Source organism: Diceros bicornis, chromosome 9, assembly GCF_020826845.1.
Source record: "Diceros bicornis minor isolate mBicDic1 chromosome 9, mDicBic1.mat.cur, whole genome shotgun sequence".
In the NCBI taxonomy this organism is placed as follows: domain Eukaryota; kingdom Metazoa; phylum Chordata; class Mammalia; order Perissodactyla; family Rhinocerotidae; genus Diceros; species Diceros bicornis.
This window is the reverse complement of record NC_080748.1, coordinates 55,266,138-55,284,815: the sequence shown is the minus strand read 5'-3', so window position 1 is coordinate 55,284,815 and position 18,678 is coordinate 55,266,138. Positions and strand designations below refer to the sequence as shown.

The 18,678-nt window shown below is 38.3% G+C and overlaps 1 protein-coding gene across 4 annotated transcripts; it reads left to right on the top strand.

Moving 5' to 3' along the window:
• The first annotated feature begins 433 nt into the window (after window positions 1-433).
• COMMD6 (COMM domain containing 6) lies at window positions 434-18,231 on the top strand. Of its 4 annotated transcripts, none has more exons than XM_058548312.1 (5): window positions 434-533; window positions 622-633; window positions 11,723-11,875; window positions 16,432-16,577; window positions 17,899-18,231. In XM_058548312.1, exons 1-4 carry the CDS (start codon window positions 492-494, stop codon window positions 16,528-16,530), a joined length of 306 nt encoding a protein of 101 aa, XP_058404295.1. In that variant the 5' UTR covers window positions 434-491; the 3' UTR covers window positions 16,531-16,577; window positions 17,899-18,231. The 4 variants fall into 4 exon arrangements, 3 of the variants coding, with proteins under 3 accessions (XP_058404295.1, XP_058404294.1, XP_058404296.1); XM_058548311.1 differs by having other exon boundaries at window positions 17,767-18,231; XR_009221204.1 differs by lacking the exons at window positions 434-533; window positions 622-633 and adding an exon at window positions 15,349-15,621 and having other exon boundaries at window positions 17,767-18,231.
• Window positions 18,232-18,678: the final 447 nt, after the last annotated feature.

Here is an 18,678-nt window from a genome sequence, read left to right as displayed (position 1 = left end):
GAAGTGAATCCGAGTGACGAAAGCTAATCATATAACTATAATTCCCATAGGCATCTCTCTCGCGGGACAAACTTCTACAGGGAAGAGGGTGTGGTTGTCCAGCACCTTTCAAATTTGGTTAGGATCAATTACTCGCGCAGCCACAAATTTGCGCTCCCGCAGAGGGCGCAATGGGCCGCAGACAGGAAGAGTCCACCTCTACAGCGTAAGTAGGGGGAGGCGGCATCCTAAAGTTAATCGGTCCTTCCCTTCACAAGCTGTCTCCCAAATCTTCGTGCTTTTTCCCTACAATAATTTTGTTGTTGCTGAGTAGCTCCACAAAACTGATGTGTAATTGAGACTAAGGATGAGTTACACAAAGACTTTGTTTCCAGCTCCCCCTCACGTCCGCTGAGTTCGCCGGGCCGCGAGGGGCGGGGAGAGGAAGCGGAAGTGTTGGTGGCCCGAGGAGCGTCAACCTGAGTTGGTGGTGGCGTTTCTGGACCCTTGCTATGGAGGGGTCTAGCGAGCCTCCGCTGGATGCTAAGGCCGAGGTACGTCCTGGCCTGGAAGGAGCTGAGGTAGCGGGCCTTGGGGCAAGAAAGGTCATTCCCTAAATTGTATTTTCTGCTTCTGTTTCAGGTCACCACCCAGGTGAGTGAGTGGCCACCCCGCCCCGTCCTCAGTCGGCGTGGCTGGGCAAGGGGCGGGCGGCAGCACCTGGGCAGCGTCCCGCCCCTGGGAGCCGCGGGACGATGCCACCGTGAGCCTTCCCCAGCTCTCCCCCGCCAGTCCAGGGCCTGTGTCCGCGAGCCTGTGACTTTCATCCCGCCGCCCTGCATTGCTCCTTCCACTTTGCACCTGAGATGGTAGCCCCTGCCGTTGTAATTTAATCTCCCGCACCCCTCCAGGCCATAGAGTACAGACCAAGTATTGTTCTTTTGATTAGGCGCCCTTTATTCGACACTAGGTACACAGTATTTTAGAATGTGAAGTATATAGAGAAGAAATTATTAAAATTTACAGATAGCACCGCGAAGCTTTTCTTAGTCTTTAAAAACAGTTATTTTGAAGGAGAGTAGACCTCTTTAACCTTTCAATGTCTATATTTTTTATGCTAGGAATAAGAATTTGAATTTTTAAGTATATCTTAGGCCTCTTTCTTTGTTCCAGGTGTTCCTGTCCTGTTCAGCTAATAAACTGTTACAGTTTTTTTTGTGAGGAAGATTAGCCCTGAGCTAACATCCCATGTCAATCCTCCTCTTTTTGCTGAGGAACACTCGCCCTGGGCTAACATCCGTGCCCATCTTCCTCCACTTTATATGGGACGCCGCCACAGCATGGCCTGACAAGCGGTGTGTTGGTGCAAGCCCGGGATCCGAACCCGGGGCCACTGAAGCGGAGCACACACGCTTAACTGCTACGCCACTGGGCCAGCCCCAGCTAATAGACTGTTTTTAGACAAACTTATAACACACTTCCCAGAAGAAGAGTACTAAAACTAGAGTATTTTAGGGCAGGAGTTACCTGCGTCCATATAAAGTATAAGACAGAGGCCGGCCCCGTGGCTTAGCGGTTAAGTGTGCGTGCTCCGCTGCTGGTGGCCCGCGTTCGGAACCCCGGGCATGCACTGACGCACCGCTTCTCTGGCCATGCTGAGGCCGTGTCCCACATACAGCAACTAGAAGGATGTGCAGCTATGACATACAACTATCTACTGGGGCTTTGGGGGAAAAAAAAAAAATAAAATTATAAAAAACAACAACAACAAAAAACAAAGTATAAGAAAGGGCAGAGATAAGAAATAACGAGAGTGCAGGGGCTGAAAGATGTCCGTTGACTGTTCTCTGTCATCTGTCCCCAACTGCTCTTGCTGTTGCTTTTGAGGATTCCTGGGTGTAGGGGAAACTCAGAGGGATTGTAATCAACCCCCTATCTGGGTTTGCTCAGTTACTGAGTTAGTGCACTTGGACACAATTTCTCATAAATCATTGTATCTATTCACTTACACTAAATCATATGTTTATTTGAGTAAGATATCCTGAAATTGAATTATACTAGATTGTAGAGTTTTAAAAATTGAACCGTTTTGGCCGGGGGTGGGGAGCATATTTAAAACACATTTATTGTCTTATAGTTCTGGAGGTCAGAAGTCCAAAATTAGTCGTGGGACTAAAATCAAGGTGTTGGCAGGGCTGTGTTCCTTCTGGAGGCTTTGGGGGAGAATCTGCTTGTCTTTTCCAGCTTCTAGAGGCTGCCTGCATTCCTTGGCTTGTGGCCTCCACTTCCATTTTCAAAGCACACCATTCCAGCCTTCTGTCATTGCATTGCCTTCTCTGACTGTCACTCTCCTGCTCCTCTCTTATAAGGATTCTTGTGATTACATTGGGCCCACCTGGATAATCCAGGAAACTCTCCCCACCTCAAGATCCTGAATTTAGTCATATCTGCAAAGTTTGTTTTTTCACATAAGAGCACATTTGCGGGTTTCAGGGATTGGAACATGGACATCTTTGGGGGCCATTATTCAGCCTACTACACTTCCCTTCCATGCAATCATTCACAGGTTATATGATTGTTTACACAGAAAAAGTCAAGATAATTTACAGATTATTGAAATTAATATGAGAATTTAGCAAGGTGATTCAATTGTTTTCCTATATTCAGAAAGTGGAAAAATATTTTTTAAAAAGTCATTTACAACATTAAGAAAGAAATTATAAAGTACCTTGCAACAAATGTAACAAAAGATGTTTAAAACCTTTATGAAGAAAATTATAAAAAGTGATAGACTTCCAGTTTCTGGTCTGGTCTGAGGAGCTTGGAAGTCATCACTCTATCCTAAAAACAAATAAAAAGCTGAACAAACTGAAAAATCAACAACTCCTCTTGGATCCATCAAAGCAGTGAGGCACACTGCTGCCCCCAAAATTGGAGAGACAGGTGAATACTGAGAATCACAACTTACTGGAACAGAAACCCCCATGAAAACCGGTGCAGGGCTAGGAAAACCTAAACTATAATTGACGAGTTGCTGGAGGCTCAATGTGGACAAATTTGAGTTATAATCTTAGGGATGCAGTCATTAGGGAGGCCTCACACTTTTGTGAGTTTTACTTCCAGAAACTCCTAAATTGAACGTTTTTATTTGCAGTTCATGATGTGTTTTTTAATATTAAACTGCTAGACAAAATGATTATGTGTATTCAAGAGTTTTATAGGTCGAAAAAGTCCATTACCTAGCTATAAGTCTTTTTTGTTTGTAGTATATGCTTTTTAAATGTACCAGGTATAGCTAATATTTGTTTGAATTCTTGGAGTTATAGTATCTTCTTTCTTTAAATATTTCTCAGCAGTATAATCTTAGGAAGGTTAATTGGGACCACACCTCCAGTGAGTGTTCATACCCTCCATCCAATCCATCAGCATACTATTTTCTCTGCCTTTAAAAATGTACTCTAAATTCACTTTTGCTTGTTGCCACCGGAGTCCAAGCCATCATCCTTTTGCTTAGATACTGTAAAAGGCTTCCAACTGGGTCTTCTTGCTTTCCTTCTTAAACTTGATGCCCTATCCAGCAATCTGGGGGAGGTTTTTGCTGTCTAAGTTAGACCAGGTCTTTTCCTTGCTCGAAGCCTTTTAAAAGATTCCTGTCACACTAGAAAAAAGTCTTAAATATTTACCTTGGCCTAAGGGCCCTTCAAGAATGGATTCTTTATCTGTTACCAGTCTATCCCTAGCTTATGCCACTCCAGCCACATGGCCTTATTGTTCCCTGCACACCCTCTGTCCCGAATGTTCTTTTCTCCAGATATCCATGTGGCTTTTTCCTTCACTTTACTCAGGTCTCTTTCTACTCAAAAGCCACCTCCTCAAAGAGGTCTCCCCCAAGCTGTAACTAAACAGCCTTCCTGGTCACTCTAGCTCCTTACCCTGCCTTTTTTTTTTTTTTACAATTTTTATAACACTTACTACAACTTTATTATATATTTATTTGTTTATTGTCTATCTTCCCCATTAGGATGTAAGTTCCTGAGGTCGGGAACTTTGTTTTATTCTTTTTTATATCCCCAATGCCTAGAACATAGTACTGTTTAGTAAATACTTACTGAATATTGGGGCATAGAGACAAAGTACCTTGTCCAAAGCCACGTGGTTAGAAGGTAACAGAGCTGAGATTCAAACTCAGGTCTGTCTGACTTCAGAATCTGAGCTTCTTAGGGCCGGCCCCGTGGCTTAGCGATTAAGTGCGTGTGCTCCGCTGCTGGCGGCCCGAGTTCGGATCCTGGGCGCGCACCGATGCACTGCTTCTCGGGCCATGCTGAGGCCGCGTCCCACATACAGCAACTAGAAGGATGTGCAGCTATGACATACAACTATCTACTGGGGCTTTGGGGGAAAAATAAATAAATAAATAAAATTAAAAAAAAAAAAAAGAATCTGAGCTTCTTAAATTTAACAAACCATAGTGCTATATTGTCCAGCACCAGAGGTCTAAGATTATTCATTACTTCACATTCTGATACTTAAAATCATTGTTTTGAAGTAATTCTTCATTCTCTTTTATAGACGTCTAATTAGAGCTGCTCATCATAGATGAACGATTGTTCCATTGTTGCCACATTTTATTGCTTTCCTTCTTGCCAGTTTTATGGTATAAGTTAAAAGAAAGATGTTTTATTGACTCACATTATCTACTGCGATTTTCCCTTTTCCCATATATGAGAAATAGTGACTTAAATTTTTGTACAGTTTATGGAGTAGTTCGTAAATGTATGGCTGTTTTTGTTCTTCTGTGTATTGTGTTAGGTACTATAAGTCACGTCAAGACGTATGAACTGCCCTAAAGGAGTTTGCAGTCTAGTGGATGTGGGGGACAGAGACAAATCCACAAATGACTGCTATTCAAGGCAGAATGTTATAAGTGCTGGGATATAAGAAGTGACATGAACATTCATAGAAAGATTGAGTAAACCAGGAAAGACTTCACAGAGCAGGTAGAATTTGAGAGGAGTTTTGAATTTTAAGTAGACATTTGAGACTTTTATTCCAGGAGGATTGAGCAGCATGAGCAAAGGTGTAAAGGCTAAAAGATAGTTTAAAAAAAGGATATAGTTCAGTTTGAGTACAAGTGGCAAAGCTATTTGAGACCTGCTGTGAGATGACTTAAGTGCTAGGTGAATGGTTGGTAACTTAATGACGCAGTAGACATTAGAGGTTTTTGACCTGTGATAATTAGATTTAGTTAATTTGTAAGTAGTATTTTGAGTCTGTAGTCAGGACTGGAGCCGAGAAAGACTATAGGCAAGAAACTAATTAGTAAAATTTAAGGCCAGATTTTTTAAAAAGGCTTTCAGTAGGTTTGTAACAGTGAGACTGGGAAGAAGGAAATAAATGTCAGTAGCATTGGCTGAAATAAAATCTTGAGTACCTAGCAGTTCATGTATAGTTTGAGTAAGGGAGAGAGAAAAATCAGAGTTAACTGAAGTTTCAAACCTGAGTGACTTGGAAAATGGGGGTCATCAGTAGAAATGAAATGAAGATGAAAAACGTTTTTGAGAGAAGCTGATATGTGTTGGGTGTTGCAGGGCAGTTGCTATGGACTTACTAGTAGTGAACATGTTTAACAGGAAAGGCTCTCGTTCTGTATTATTTTTGCTGGAGGTATTAACACTAACCAAATATGAACTCTTTTTTTGGTTACTTGTATTTCCTAAAATTTCTGTCAACTAATATAGTTCAGATTACATAGTTATGAGAATACATTTTTGATAAGTCATATATCATATTAAGTTTATTGATAGTTATTTTTAGCTAGTTATGTTTGACTTGCTTTAGTTTTATCTGATGCTGTATAACAAACCATCCAAAACTTATTTACTTAAAATGATTCTGTGGGTTAACTGTGCTTACCCAGGTGGTCTAGTTTCTAATGCTGGTCATGTCAGCTGGGGCTTCAGTCATGGAGGAGCCTAAGTGGGCTGGAAGTGAAGAGGGCTCACTCTCATGGCTGGTGATGACTTGGGCTGAGAGTTCAGCTAGAGCTGATAATTGGAGTGAGTTGGTTCTCCTTCACGTGGCTGCTGACATCATGGTGGCTGGGTTCCAAGAGGGAGAGTCCCAAGAGCCGCATTCCATGAAGAAGGAAGCAGACGCTTCCAGTTCTTCTAAGGCCTAGGCTCAAAGATTCCAGAATGTTTTTTCTGCCATATTCTAATGATCAAAGCACCCACAGGGACAGCTCAGGTTCATGCAGAGGGAAAATAAGCTCCACTTCTTGATGTGAGGAGTGCCACCTACGGACAGCAGCAGTGGGATTAGTTGTTGGAAGCTATCTTTGGAGACCTGTTATCACATACTCCAGAACTTCTAAGCATATTACTTCAACAAATACTTATTTGAACATTCACTTTGTACCAGATAATGTTCTAGTAGATTCAGTAGTAAACTAGATTGATAATGCCCCTGCTCTCATGGAGTTTGCACTTCTTTGAGGAGACAGACTTAACATGATTAAGTAAACATGATAATTTTAGATTATGATAAGTGCCATGAAGAAAATCAGAGTATTGGTGAAGGTGCCATTAAACAGGATGAGGAAAGCTAATGACTTAGCAAACATTGTACGCTTAGACTAGAGCTAATATGAATTCTCAAGTAGAAGTTTGCTAATAACTCATGCCGTAATCAGTTTCCACATATGTAGAGTACTTAGCGCAGTGCTGTTCAATAGAACTTTCTGCGATGATGGAAATGTTCGGTGTTGGCACTGTCCACTATGGTAGCACCAGCCATGTGTGGCTGTTGAGCACTTGGTAATGTGACTGGTGCAACTGAGGCATTGACTTTTTAATTTATTTATTTTTAGTTAATTTAAATAGACACATTTGGCTAGTGGCTACTATATTGGACAGCTCAGGTCTAGCATGAAGAAGATGCTAAACATTCTTGCCCCATCGCGAACCTGTCTACTTTCTTGACCTATTAGAACTTAGTTTAATTCTGAATAGTAATCATGTTGAAGATAGGTATAACAAAAAATGTGTGAAATATGGAATCAGACAAATTTGGGTTTGAATACTAACTCTACTAGTTTTGTATCATGGGATGAGTTGTTTAATCAGTTTTTTCCTCATGGCACTTTTGAGTGAGATTAATGTGGGCAGAACGCTTAACATTGTTTCTATTTGAAAACTTTCATTTAAAAAGGAGAGAACATAAAAGTGTGTATTTTGGGCCGGCCCTGTGGCTTAGGAGTTAAGTGCACGCGCGCTCCACTACTGGCGGCCCGGGTTCGGTTCCTGGGTGCGCACCGACACACCCGCTTCTCTGGCCATGCTGAGGCCGCGTCCCACATACAGCAACTAGAAGAATGTGCAGCTATGACATACAACTATCTACTGGGGCTTTGGGAAAAAAAAAAAAAAAGGAGGAGGATTGGCAATAGATTTTAGCTCAGAGCCGGTCTTCCTCAGCAAAAAAAACAGGAGGATTAGCACGGATGTTAGCTCAGGGCTGATCTTCCTCACACACACAAAAAAAGAAAGAATAAAAGTGTGTATTTTGTGACTCTTAACTATAAAAATTACCTATAATGACTGACTGGGGGCACAGGAATGTGAAAATAGTTTTTAGGATGGTGGAGTTGTGCATGATTATTTTTCTACTTTTCTCCTGTGTCGTGTTTTGAAAAATAAAAATTAAATTTAAACTGAAATGATCTTTATTAATTTTTCCTTTATAGATAGTTTTTATAGTGATGTTTTTATGGTACTAATAACTTCAGCTGCCATATCAACTAATTTTTAGTGTGACAGACTACAGCTAAATGCTTTGTTTACCTTTCTGTCTACATTTGCTTTCTGATTATTTTTCTTTATATTCATTTTACTTCTGGATATTTTAATATTTTTTTCACTACTAGCTTTTTTTCTTTCCATGTTTTCCTTTTTAAATAATTTTCTTCATTTTATAAGAATTTTGAAGTTACATTACTTCATTCTTAGTATTCTCCAGAGTGATAAGTATGTTCTGTTCTGATTTTTTATTTTTATTCTTTTATCTTTAAAATCTCCTATGCGGTTAATTCCTATTTAAGGCTAAACCACATTTATTAGAAAGTTTGCTTTTAATTTGCATTTAAATGTTCAGTTTAAAATTTGGGAAATTCTTATCTCATAATCCTAATCCCAGCTTTCTTTTACCCATGAATACTAATTTTGCACAGTCTGTCTTGATGACAATTCTCCCTTATTTCCTCACCTGCCAGTTTAACCATTGTAGTGGTCAGTGAATTCCAACATTGTGTTCCTTAATTGCTTTTCTGCTTGAAATGTTCTAGAAAATCCAGTTTTATTTCAGACTTTGAGTCTTATAAGCAGTGTTTACCATTTTACTGTGGACAGTAAAAATGGAACTTCTTGTATCAAGGAGTTGTACAGGCTGAATAAGTTTAAGAACTGTCCAGTTAAATTTTGGGATATCACCATTGAACTGATACAACTGATTAGATATCTCTAATCATAAATTCACTTGAATTCTTTCTGTTCTTGGATTTTTAGCCACTTATTGAATATTCCTATTTAGATATTCTCTATCACTTCTTGATAATATTTTTGGACTTAAAACATATAAAGTCCTGAGTGATACATGATACCGGCATTCTCCCCGTCATCTGGGCTCAAATTTTTATAGTTGTCTTTGATACCTCCCATAACTATGTAGATGATCATCAAGACCTAGTGATTCATTCTTTATAGGATCAGCTGATTCCTACTTGTCACCACCTTCGTTCAGGCGCTTTCCTGGCTCATACCTGGATTATTGTTGTCTTCTGCCACCAGATGAATATTTTTTCATCAGTACTTTCATATCATTCTCTGTACTCAAAAGCTTTCAGTGAGTCCCCATTGCCTAGAGGAAAAGTTTGTGACTTATATGTTTTCCACATGAGAATACTTTGAAAACCTCTGAAAACTCATACAATTTGTGAAGAATTATTGGCCTCTTGATCATTTTTGTCAGTTTTATTTTCCATACTTCCTTAAAAGAGCCTTCCACTTTAAGGCAGATAAATGTTTTATCCCTTAACTGGATATAGACTATTTTCATCTCTAGTTGGTTCTGCTTAATATTTGTTAAGCATTTATTCTTTACCAGCTGTGTGTTTATGAAATATATAAGACACATTTTCCTCTCAATTTCAGTTCTGTTTATTCTTCAAAACTGAACTTAAAGTTACCCCTCTATAAAGCGTTCACTTGATCACCCTAGACTACAAACAATTTTTTCTTTCAACCAGAAATGTGAAATTCACTCAGTTATATCCTCCCTGCTCCCTCCCCTGCTGTATGTGCACAATAACATATATACAAAAAAGTATAAAACATACGGACAGTTTAATGAATAATTTTATTTTTTTCCAGTTTTATTGAGATAATTGACATACAACAACTCTGTATAAGTTTAAGGTGTACTGCATAATGACTTGACATACATATATTGCAAAATGACTAATTACTACAATAAATTTAATTAACCTCCATCTCTTCATATAGTTACAAAAAAAATGAGTAATTTAAAAGTGAACACATCTATGTAACCACAATCAAAACTCAACAAATGGAGCATTACCAGTATCCCAGAAGTCCACCACATACCCCTCTGCAATCAAACCTCTCTCTTCCCTCCTCCCTAGAGGTAATGATTATCCTTCTGTGATAATCATATTCCTGCTTCTCTTTATAGTTTTGCCATCTGTGTATGCATCCCTCAACAATATTATATTTCCTGTTCCTCAAGTTTAAGTGAATGGAATCACATAGCTTTTGACATATTTCTTTCAACATTTTTGGTGTTGTGTAGTTGAAGTTCACTCATTTCATTTATCCATTTTGTTACTATGCCTAATAGTTTAGGGCTATTATGAATATAGCTACTAGGAACATTCTTGTATTATATATCCTGTGTATATACGCACGAGCTTTTCTAAGTTGTATTCCTAGTAATTGAATCACTGGATCACAGGATATGCCTAACTTCAGTTTTACTAGGTAAAGCCAGTTTTCCAAAAGATTGGCCCAATTTAGGCTTCCAACAAAGCATGTGACACATCCTTCCTTGCCAATACTTAGAATTGTCAGACTTAAAGTTTTGCTGTTTTTGGTAGGTGTGTATTGGTATCTCATTGTGGTTTAAATTTGTGTTTCCCTGTTTCCTTTTCATATGTTTATTGGCCATTTGTAGTTCTTTTGTTATTTATCTACTATCTTTTATTTATTTATTTATTTATTTATTTTTTTGTGAGGAAGACCAGCCCTGAGCTAACATCCGATGCCAATCCTCCTCTTTTTTGCTGAGGAAGACTTGCCCTAGGCTAACATCCATGCCCATCTTCCTCTGCTTTATATGGGACACAGCCACAGCACGGCTTGACAAGCGGTGCGTTGGTGGGGCCCACGGTTGGAACCTGCAAACCCCTGGGCCTCTGAAGCGGAGCACGCGCACTTAACTGCTGAGCCACGCCCCTATCCTTTATTTTTGTATGGGAAACTTTTATTTAAAATGTATCTATACAATCTTTTTACTTACTGAACATGTTAACCTTTTATCAGCACCAGCCTGGCCTTAATGCTGTAGCTGATTGGTCCAAAGCCAGTCAGAGACAGGAGGAAATTGTGGTGCTCACACCAATCCGATCCCACCTTTTATAAAAAGAAATATATTAACAAGTCAAACTTTTTGCCCAATCAGCATTAATTTGGTAGCAAAAGGTACTGGTCAATTTATGAGTGCCTGCTATGTACTATGTACCTTTGGAAACTTTGGAAACAGACACAAAATTCCTCCACTCATGGTCTTATGTTTTAGAGTCAGTGTTAAGAGCTGCATTTATCCAATCCTATCTTATGCTATGGCAGCACTGAACAATCATTGGCAGGAATTAGGTAAAAAGTATTGAGGCAGCTGGTAGTCAATAAGCATGTAATCTTTGGAGTCAAACAGACTTTGGTTTCAATTCTGATTCCAGAAATGTGTGACCTTGTACATATTATCTCAGCTCTCTGAAATTCAGTTTTGTCATCTGCAAAATGGAAATAATAGCCTATAATGTTATGATGATTCAGTCAGGCATTTAGTACATGTAAACTGCAGAGCACATCACCTGCCAGGTGTCCTTCATCAACAGTGATGAAATCTAAAATCACCCTAATCACCTAGTCGTTATGCTAGTGTCAGGTTTCAGGTCGAGGACTATGGTGAGGAAAGAACTGGAATGGTTCCCGTGTGTGCCTCCATCAAGTATGAAGATAGTATATAACTCATCTTCCATTTTAGGACTTTTGGGTTGTGGAATGGGGGAAGGCATATTTGGAACAAGAAAGTGAGGTAAGAGACGGTCTAAAGCACTTGGAGTCCTCTTAAGTGCAGGAGCCAAGTGAAAGGAAAACCAGTCCTGTCACATCTTCTGTTTCCATTACACATCTGGGGGAGGTTTTTGTTTTTGCTTTTTTCCTTTTGTAATTATGACCATGTTGTTTTCTAACTTTGTTTATATCCCTTATTGCCTCTCTCCATTTTCAGTTGATTATTGCTCCCTAGCAATATTAAAATAAAGATATTTTCTTTTACTGCAACCAGTGTTGAAACTAAAAGTTGAATCTGAGAGTAGTAAAACTGAATAAATATCTGCATTCAAGGCAATGTTATTGCTCAAGTATTGTTTTGTACTGTTTCGTTACAGCTTATAGATTTTCAGTGGAAACTGGGTATGGCTGTGAGCTCGGACAGTTGCAGATCTCTTAAGTATCCTTACGTTGCAGTGATGCTAAAAGTGGCGGATCATTCAGGCCATGTAAAGAACAAGTCCTTTGAAATGACAATTCCCCAGTTTCAGGTTTGTGATTTAACTCAATTTTAGTTCGTTGTTCTGTAATTGCTGCTTAAACAGATGTATAAAATCTTTTTTAAGAGAACATTTTAATTGTTTTTTATTTGCAATTGTTTCGATGTGCTTTACATTTATTACTACACACAAAAGATCTGATTTTGTTTTCTTTGGGAATTTGATAAATTATTTTCAATATATTATGCTGAATTTGTGTCCTGTAACATTTGATCACTTTCACAGTACTCCTCTGTGAGTATACTTAGGAAATTTTCATCTTCTCTGGCAGGATATTTACTTTGCATTTAACTGTTTTATTCTTGTTCTTTTTAGGCTTACTATTCAAGAATGATAAGCTAAATGAATCTTCTCTTTGAGCAGTGTGGACCCTGAATTTTCTGACTAATGATATTTACAAAATGCAGATCAGAGCACCAGTACTCGATGACTAGTTTCATCAGCTAGAGATTTGAGTAACTCAGTAGTGTAGAGTCATGTTATCCATGTTATTATTCTACCCCTTTTCTGTAAGCAAGGAAGGAAAAAAAAAGAGGGTGGGCAAGGAATGAGATTTTCTTTTACATGTACATACACGGAAGTGTTTTGTCATTGACTAATTCAACTGGCCTTAGAGTTTTGTTTTTATTTGTTTTGATCCCTTTGGTGAGTGAGTGGATAAGAATCCCCACAGCAGTTAGGACTTAACCATAGTGACTGAAATGGAAATATGATGAGAATTCTTTGTAAAACTCACTAAAAATATATTGATCCTAGCTTTTTTAAGAAAAGCCTCTCATATACCACTTTAGGATATTTTTAATTTTTCTTTTACAAACCACATTTCCCCCCTCGTTTTATTGAGGTATAGTTGACAAATAAAAATTGTATATATTTAAGGTGTACCATGTGATGTTTTGGTATATGTATACGTTGTGAAATTGTTACTACATTCAAGCTGATTAACATATCCATCATCTCACATAGTCACCTTCTTTGGGTGTGTGTGTATGTGTGTGTGTGTGTGTGTGTGTGTGTGGTGAGAACACTTGAGATCCACTCTCTAGCAAATTTCAAGTATACGATACCTTATTATTAACTGTAGTCACCATATTATACAGTAGGTCTCCAGAACTTACTCATCTTATAACTGAAAGGTTGTACTTTTTGATCTGCATCTCCTCATTTCTCCCAACCCCCAGCCCTGGTAAGCACTGTCTATTCTCTGTTACTATGAGTTCCACTTTTTTAGATTCTACATATAAGTGAGATCATACAGTATTTGTCTCTCTTTGTCTCGCCTATTTCACTTAGCATAATGTCCTCCAGGTTCATCCATATTGTCAAAAATAGCAGGACTTCCTTCTTTTATAAGGATGAAAGGTATTCTGTTGTATATGTATATATACACCACGTTTTCTTTATCCACTCATCTAGCAGCAGACACTTAGGTTGTTTCCATACCTTGGCTACTATGAGTAATGCTGCAGTGAACATGGGAGTGCAGATATCTTTTTGAGATAGTGATTTTATTTCCTTTGGATGTATATCCAGAAGTGAGATTGCTGGGTTATATTGTAGTTCTGTTTTACAAATTACATTTTAAGGGTTTTCTTTCCCTTTGATTTCTTTCTTTTAGAACAGATATCTTTGCTTTACAACAAAAAATAATTGTCACAGATTCAACATTATTAATGCTAATTAGTATCTTGGAAAGAATTAGGACTTGGTTAAAAGGAAATAAATGTAGTATGTTGTGATATGTGAGTAGCTTTCAACTGAATATAAGGACCAAATCCATTTAAAAAGAGAATGTAGCTTTCAGTGCTTTTTGTAATTCACAATCCTGGCCTAATTCTTATTTTTCTGTGGAGCATTTATGCTCTCTGGATTCCACTTCTAAAATTTTTTTTTCTCATAGGAAAAAAATCACAAATGGGGCAACTCTTTTTAAAGATAGTTTTTACATGGCTTAAAGCTAACCAGGCAAACAGAGCCTGTTTAGTCACATTATAGGACTGAGGGCTAAAAATTTCAGTATTAAGATTTTGACCATCAGTATATGTTTTGACCATCTGTATATATGTGTGTATATATATATATATTTTGTGTGTGAGGAAGATTAGCCCTGAGCTAACATCTGTTGCCAATCCTCCTCTGTTTGCTGAAGAAGATTGGCCCTGGGCTAACATCCGTGCGCATCTTCATCTACTTTATATGTGGGACGCCTGCCACAGCTTGGCTTGATAAGTGGTGCGTAGGTCCATGCCCAGGATCCGAACCCATCAACCCCGGGGTGCCGAAGCAGAGCGCACGAACTTAACCAGTATGCCACTGGGCTGGCCCCCATCAGTATATAGTTTTAAAGAAATAGTTACAGTCTGCTTCATTCCATAACAAATTTACATATAAATTAAAACAAAATACATATACTCTTAAGTAGCAAAGTAGAGAATTAAGTCCAATTAAGAAGGAAAGTACAAGGACGTCAATCTTAGACGGTATCCTAGTTGCTGAGATTAAGTTTCAAATTTGCCTCCAGCTTCCTTCCTAGCAGGTAGAGGAGAAGAAAGGAAAAGAGAGTTTGTTTCGTCCCTCTCTTATCTGAGATTTAAATAAAGAAGATGACTTCTACAGGAGAACCACCATACCAGCTCAATTTTTAAATGAAAGAGACATAAATAAGCTTCCGCCATATAAGCTATTGTCAATGTTGAGTCTCTCTTATTGTAACTGAACCCATTTCTTAAACAAGACAGTCCCTATCACCCTGAAATGCAGCCTTTCACTAGATTAAAAGTGGTTTGAAGCCTGGGAACCAACCTATCTTTTTTTTTTTTTCATCTTCATTGTCTAGGACAGTGCTGGGTATTTAATAAATCTTTCTGGTGTGATCTCAAAAGAACTTTATCATGTGCTTTTAAAAAAGTTTAGTCATGAGCTAATTATCCAACTCTACAATAGTATTTTTGCTTGCAGTACCAAATTGAACCTGTTTGTTTCTTATGGTAACCTTCTAAAAATAATAGTTGATGGGGCCGGCTCGTGGCTTAGCGGTTAAGTGTGTGCGCTCCACTACTGGCGGCCCAGGTTTGGATCCCGGGCGCGCACCGACGCACCGCTTCTCCGACCATGCTGAGGCGGCGTCCCACATATAGCAACTAGAAGGATGTGCACCTATGACATACAACTATCTACTGGGACTTTGAGGAAAAAAAAGGAGGAGGATTGGCAATAGATGTTAGTTCAGAGCAGGTCTTCCTCAGCAAAAAGAGGAGGATTGGCATGGATGTTAGCTCAGGGCTGATCTTCCTCACAAAAAAATAAAAAACAAATAAAAACAAAAATAATAGTTGAGGATGTAATATTAAAATGCAAACTTAATACGTATGTTATATAGACTCTGGTGGTCAGATATAATTAAAAGAATTACTTAAATATCCTGTAAAAGCAAAATTAATGTTATTTTTCCTCTTTCTCCCCAGAATTTCTACAGACAGTTCAAGGAAATTGCTGCAATTATTGAAACTGTGTGAAAACTGATTGCTATCATCATTCTAAAATCGTGGACTTCACTTTCTTCAACAGAACTGCATAAGGATCAAATGATATTTATTGAATGAAAATTGAACTTTTGTTTTTTCATTTTTTTAAATAAAAAATCAGACAAACAGGAATTAGACAATGGTGATGGATTCACAACTTTGTGAATATTCTAAAAGCCACTGAATTGAACACTTTAAAGGGTGAACTCTGTGGTATGTGAATTACATCTCACTAAAAAAATAAATCAGGCAAATAGTTGATTGATTAATCTTGAAGACAACACAAGTTTATGTATTAGACCAATAGTTTTAAAACTTACTGGTAATGGTACCCATTTTATAGACAAAATCTTATGTGGAGTCCTATATATAAAGTATATGTAACTGAAAAAGTAGTATTTGATTAGGATAACATTACAAATTCAATTTTATAACATTTACTTATTCTAAAAGCAATCTGTGAGAGGAGTGGGCTGCTCCTTCTCAAACTTTTTTTTTAATTTTTATTTTTTTTACAGATTGTTGGGCCCATACCTTAAGAGGTCTGGGATAGGACCCAAGGATTTTAATTTCTGTTTTTTGTTTTTTTTTGCTGGGAAGGATTCACCCTGAGCTAACGTCTGTTGCCAATCTTCTTCCCTTTTTTTTCCTCCTCCCCAAAGCCTCAGAATATACTTGTATATTCTAATTGTACATCTTTTTTTTTTTTTTTTTTTGTGAGGAAGATCAGCCCTGAGCTAACATCCATGCTAATCCTTCTCTTTTTGCTGAGGAAGACCAGCTCTGAGCTAACATCTATTGCCAATCCTCCTCCTTTTTTTCCCCAAAGCCCCACTATATAGTTGTGTGTCATAGTTGCACATCCTTCTTGTTGCTGTATGTGGGACGCGGCCTCAGCATGGCTGGAGAAGTGGTGCGTTGGTGCGCACCCGGGGTCTGAACCCTGGGCTGCCAGCAGCGGAGCGCGTGCACTTAACTGCTAAGCCACTGGGCCGGCCCTGTACATCCTTCTACTTCTTACAGGTGAGCTGCTGCCACAGCCTGGCTACTGAAGACAAGTGGTGTGGTTCCGCACCCGGGAACCGAATCCGGGCCGCTGAAGTGGAGCGCGCTGAACTTTAACCACTAGGCCATCAGGATTGGCTCCCTTCTCAAACATTTGAAACCAGGTTAGGATTGACCATTGCCCCCTTATATTAGCCAAGCATTGAGTTGTTTCTGTTATTTATATTTGTAGAAAGTTCAAATACATGCACAGGGTTAGAAAAAGAAGTTTTAACCTGAGTTCTGTATACAACTGAGTTAACCTGGTAGCACAAGTTATTGTGTTAGATGATCTCCGTTGAGTTTAAATTTATAAACCAGTTGTTAAAGTATCTTATAAAGCCACAGCAATCAACACTGTATGGCATTGCTTAGAAATAAGCAAATAGATCATTGGAATAGACTAGGTGGCCTAGAAATAGACCAAGACATTTGGGACAAGGATGGTATTTCAATTGGGTGGGAAAACGTGATTTATTTAATAAATGATACTAGCAGTCACAATATATGCAAAAGTAAATTCCAGATGGACTAATGACAAATATAAAAGATAAAAATTAAAAGTTTTACAGAATATTTATGTTAACTAAGTCTTGGGAAGACGTCAACTCCACAGCTATAGTATAAAAAATATATTTGAAATATAAGAATTAAAAAAATACGTGTGGAAAAAAATGGGCCATAAACAAAACCAAAGACGAATTTAGACTGATGTATGAGTTAGTTCTTGGTCTGGAAAATAAATTGCTTTAAACATTTCTAGTAGGAAGAGATTTTCTATAAGAAATGAGATGCTCACTAAACTGTCAGAAAGATGGAACAAGTCAAGAGAAATTGTTGCTGGCTTTTAGAAAATCCAGTAGTGCAGGAATTTCAGGGAAGGCCTCTGCCAGTAATCTCTGCACAATGCAGAACATCACCTGGAAGCCACTGTACACGCCATTTCTGCCATCTGTCAACATGTGTAATGAAATAAAGGCCGCTTGCTTTCTTCACCCTTCCTAATTTCACAATGAGAGTGCCTATCATTGGTGGACGTTAAACCAGGACCCTGTTGAGACAGGAATCTGGTCAATAGAGTTTCTAGGCTTTTAGCACCTATAGAGGGGAGATTTAGAAGAGCAAGAGCTGAGTATTCTTACTCTGCTGACAGAAATAGGAGGTATTAGGGTCTTTTCACAAAGTGAACATACATCATATAGAAAGTTCACAGCCCAGAATTTCAGTTCAGAAATATAGCCTTTGGAATAAAGGCACCAATATGTAATGATATTTGGCAAAGTAAGCTAAATGCTCTTTGTTTCCTTTGGGCAGACAGGAAGATTGTGTTTCCCAGCTTCCCTTGCAGTTAAGTTGGGACCTCATGATTGGGCTGTGGAAACTGGACAGAAGTGTCCTAAGCCACATCCAGTCTTTGTCATAAATCTTTACTTGTCATCTTCCAAGCCCTCTCCCATCCTTGGCTGCTGGAAATGAAGGACTCTGAGCGAAATCATAAGATGGACCCCTGAATTACTACTGGAGGCAAACTCAAAATAACAGCCTGACTTGTATCAGACAGTGGTCTGAGCTCGAAACAAACTTGTGGTAAGCTGGTGAAATTTTTGGAGTGTTTGTTAACAACAGCAACTGAGCATACATTTGAATAACTCAAGATGTATGCATGAAGATTTTTTGTCTTAGTGTTTCCAGTGGCAAAAAGCAAAATAAAGGAAACAATAACTGTCAATAAAGAAATGGTTGAATAAATTTGGCATATCTATGCTATAGCATATCATAGACCTGCTAAGATTTGCCTTTGAGATATCAATACATATTGTCGTGTTTTATAAAACAGTGTAAAAATGCATTCATATATATTTGAATACTTAATGGAAAATTAGGAAAGGTATAGAAGGATGCCTGCCAGGTTGTAAACATTGGTGGAGAGGGTAACTGGAGAGGGAGAGGAAGAGCAATAAAAAAATTTCTTTTGTTTAAGTCCATGATACATTATAAAACATATATAGCATGGTTTTAAAAAATACTTGAGAGTATATGATTTAAAGAAATACTTGTTTTTAAGTATGCTTTTGAAAAGTTCTTATAGTTCTTTTTATGGTATAATGTTTTCTTATTTCTTTTAATTTAACAAATATGTAGTGTTTAGAAACAGGATTGTTTGTGAAGTGCCTCCCCAAACCGGGATGGACCCCTGAAATACATCAGATGTAGGCCTAGCTGTGC

What these genes read in the sequence shown, in the direction of transcription:
- COMMD6 (XM_058548312.1), top strand. Translation starts at nt 492, where the DNA reads ATGGAGGGGTCTAGCGAGCCTCCGCTGGATGCTAAGGCCGAG. An exon ending in TGACAATTCCCCAGTTTCAG is followed by an intron (nt 11,876 to 16,431) that starts GTTTGTGATTTA and finishes TACTTCTTACAG; the next exon opens with GTGAGCTGCTGCCACAGCCT.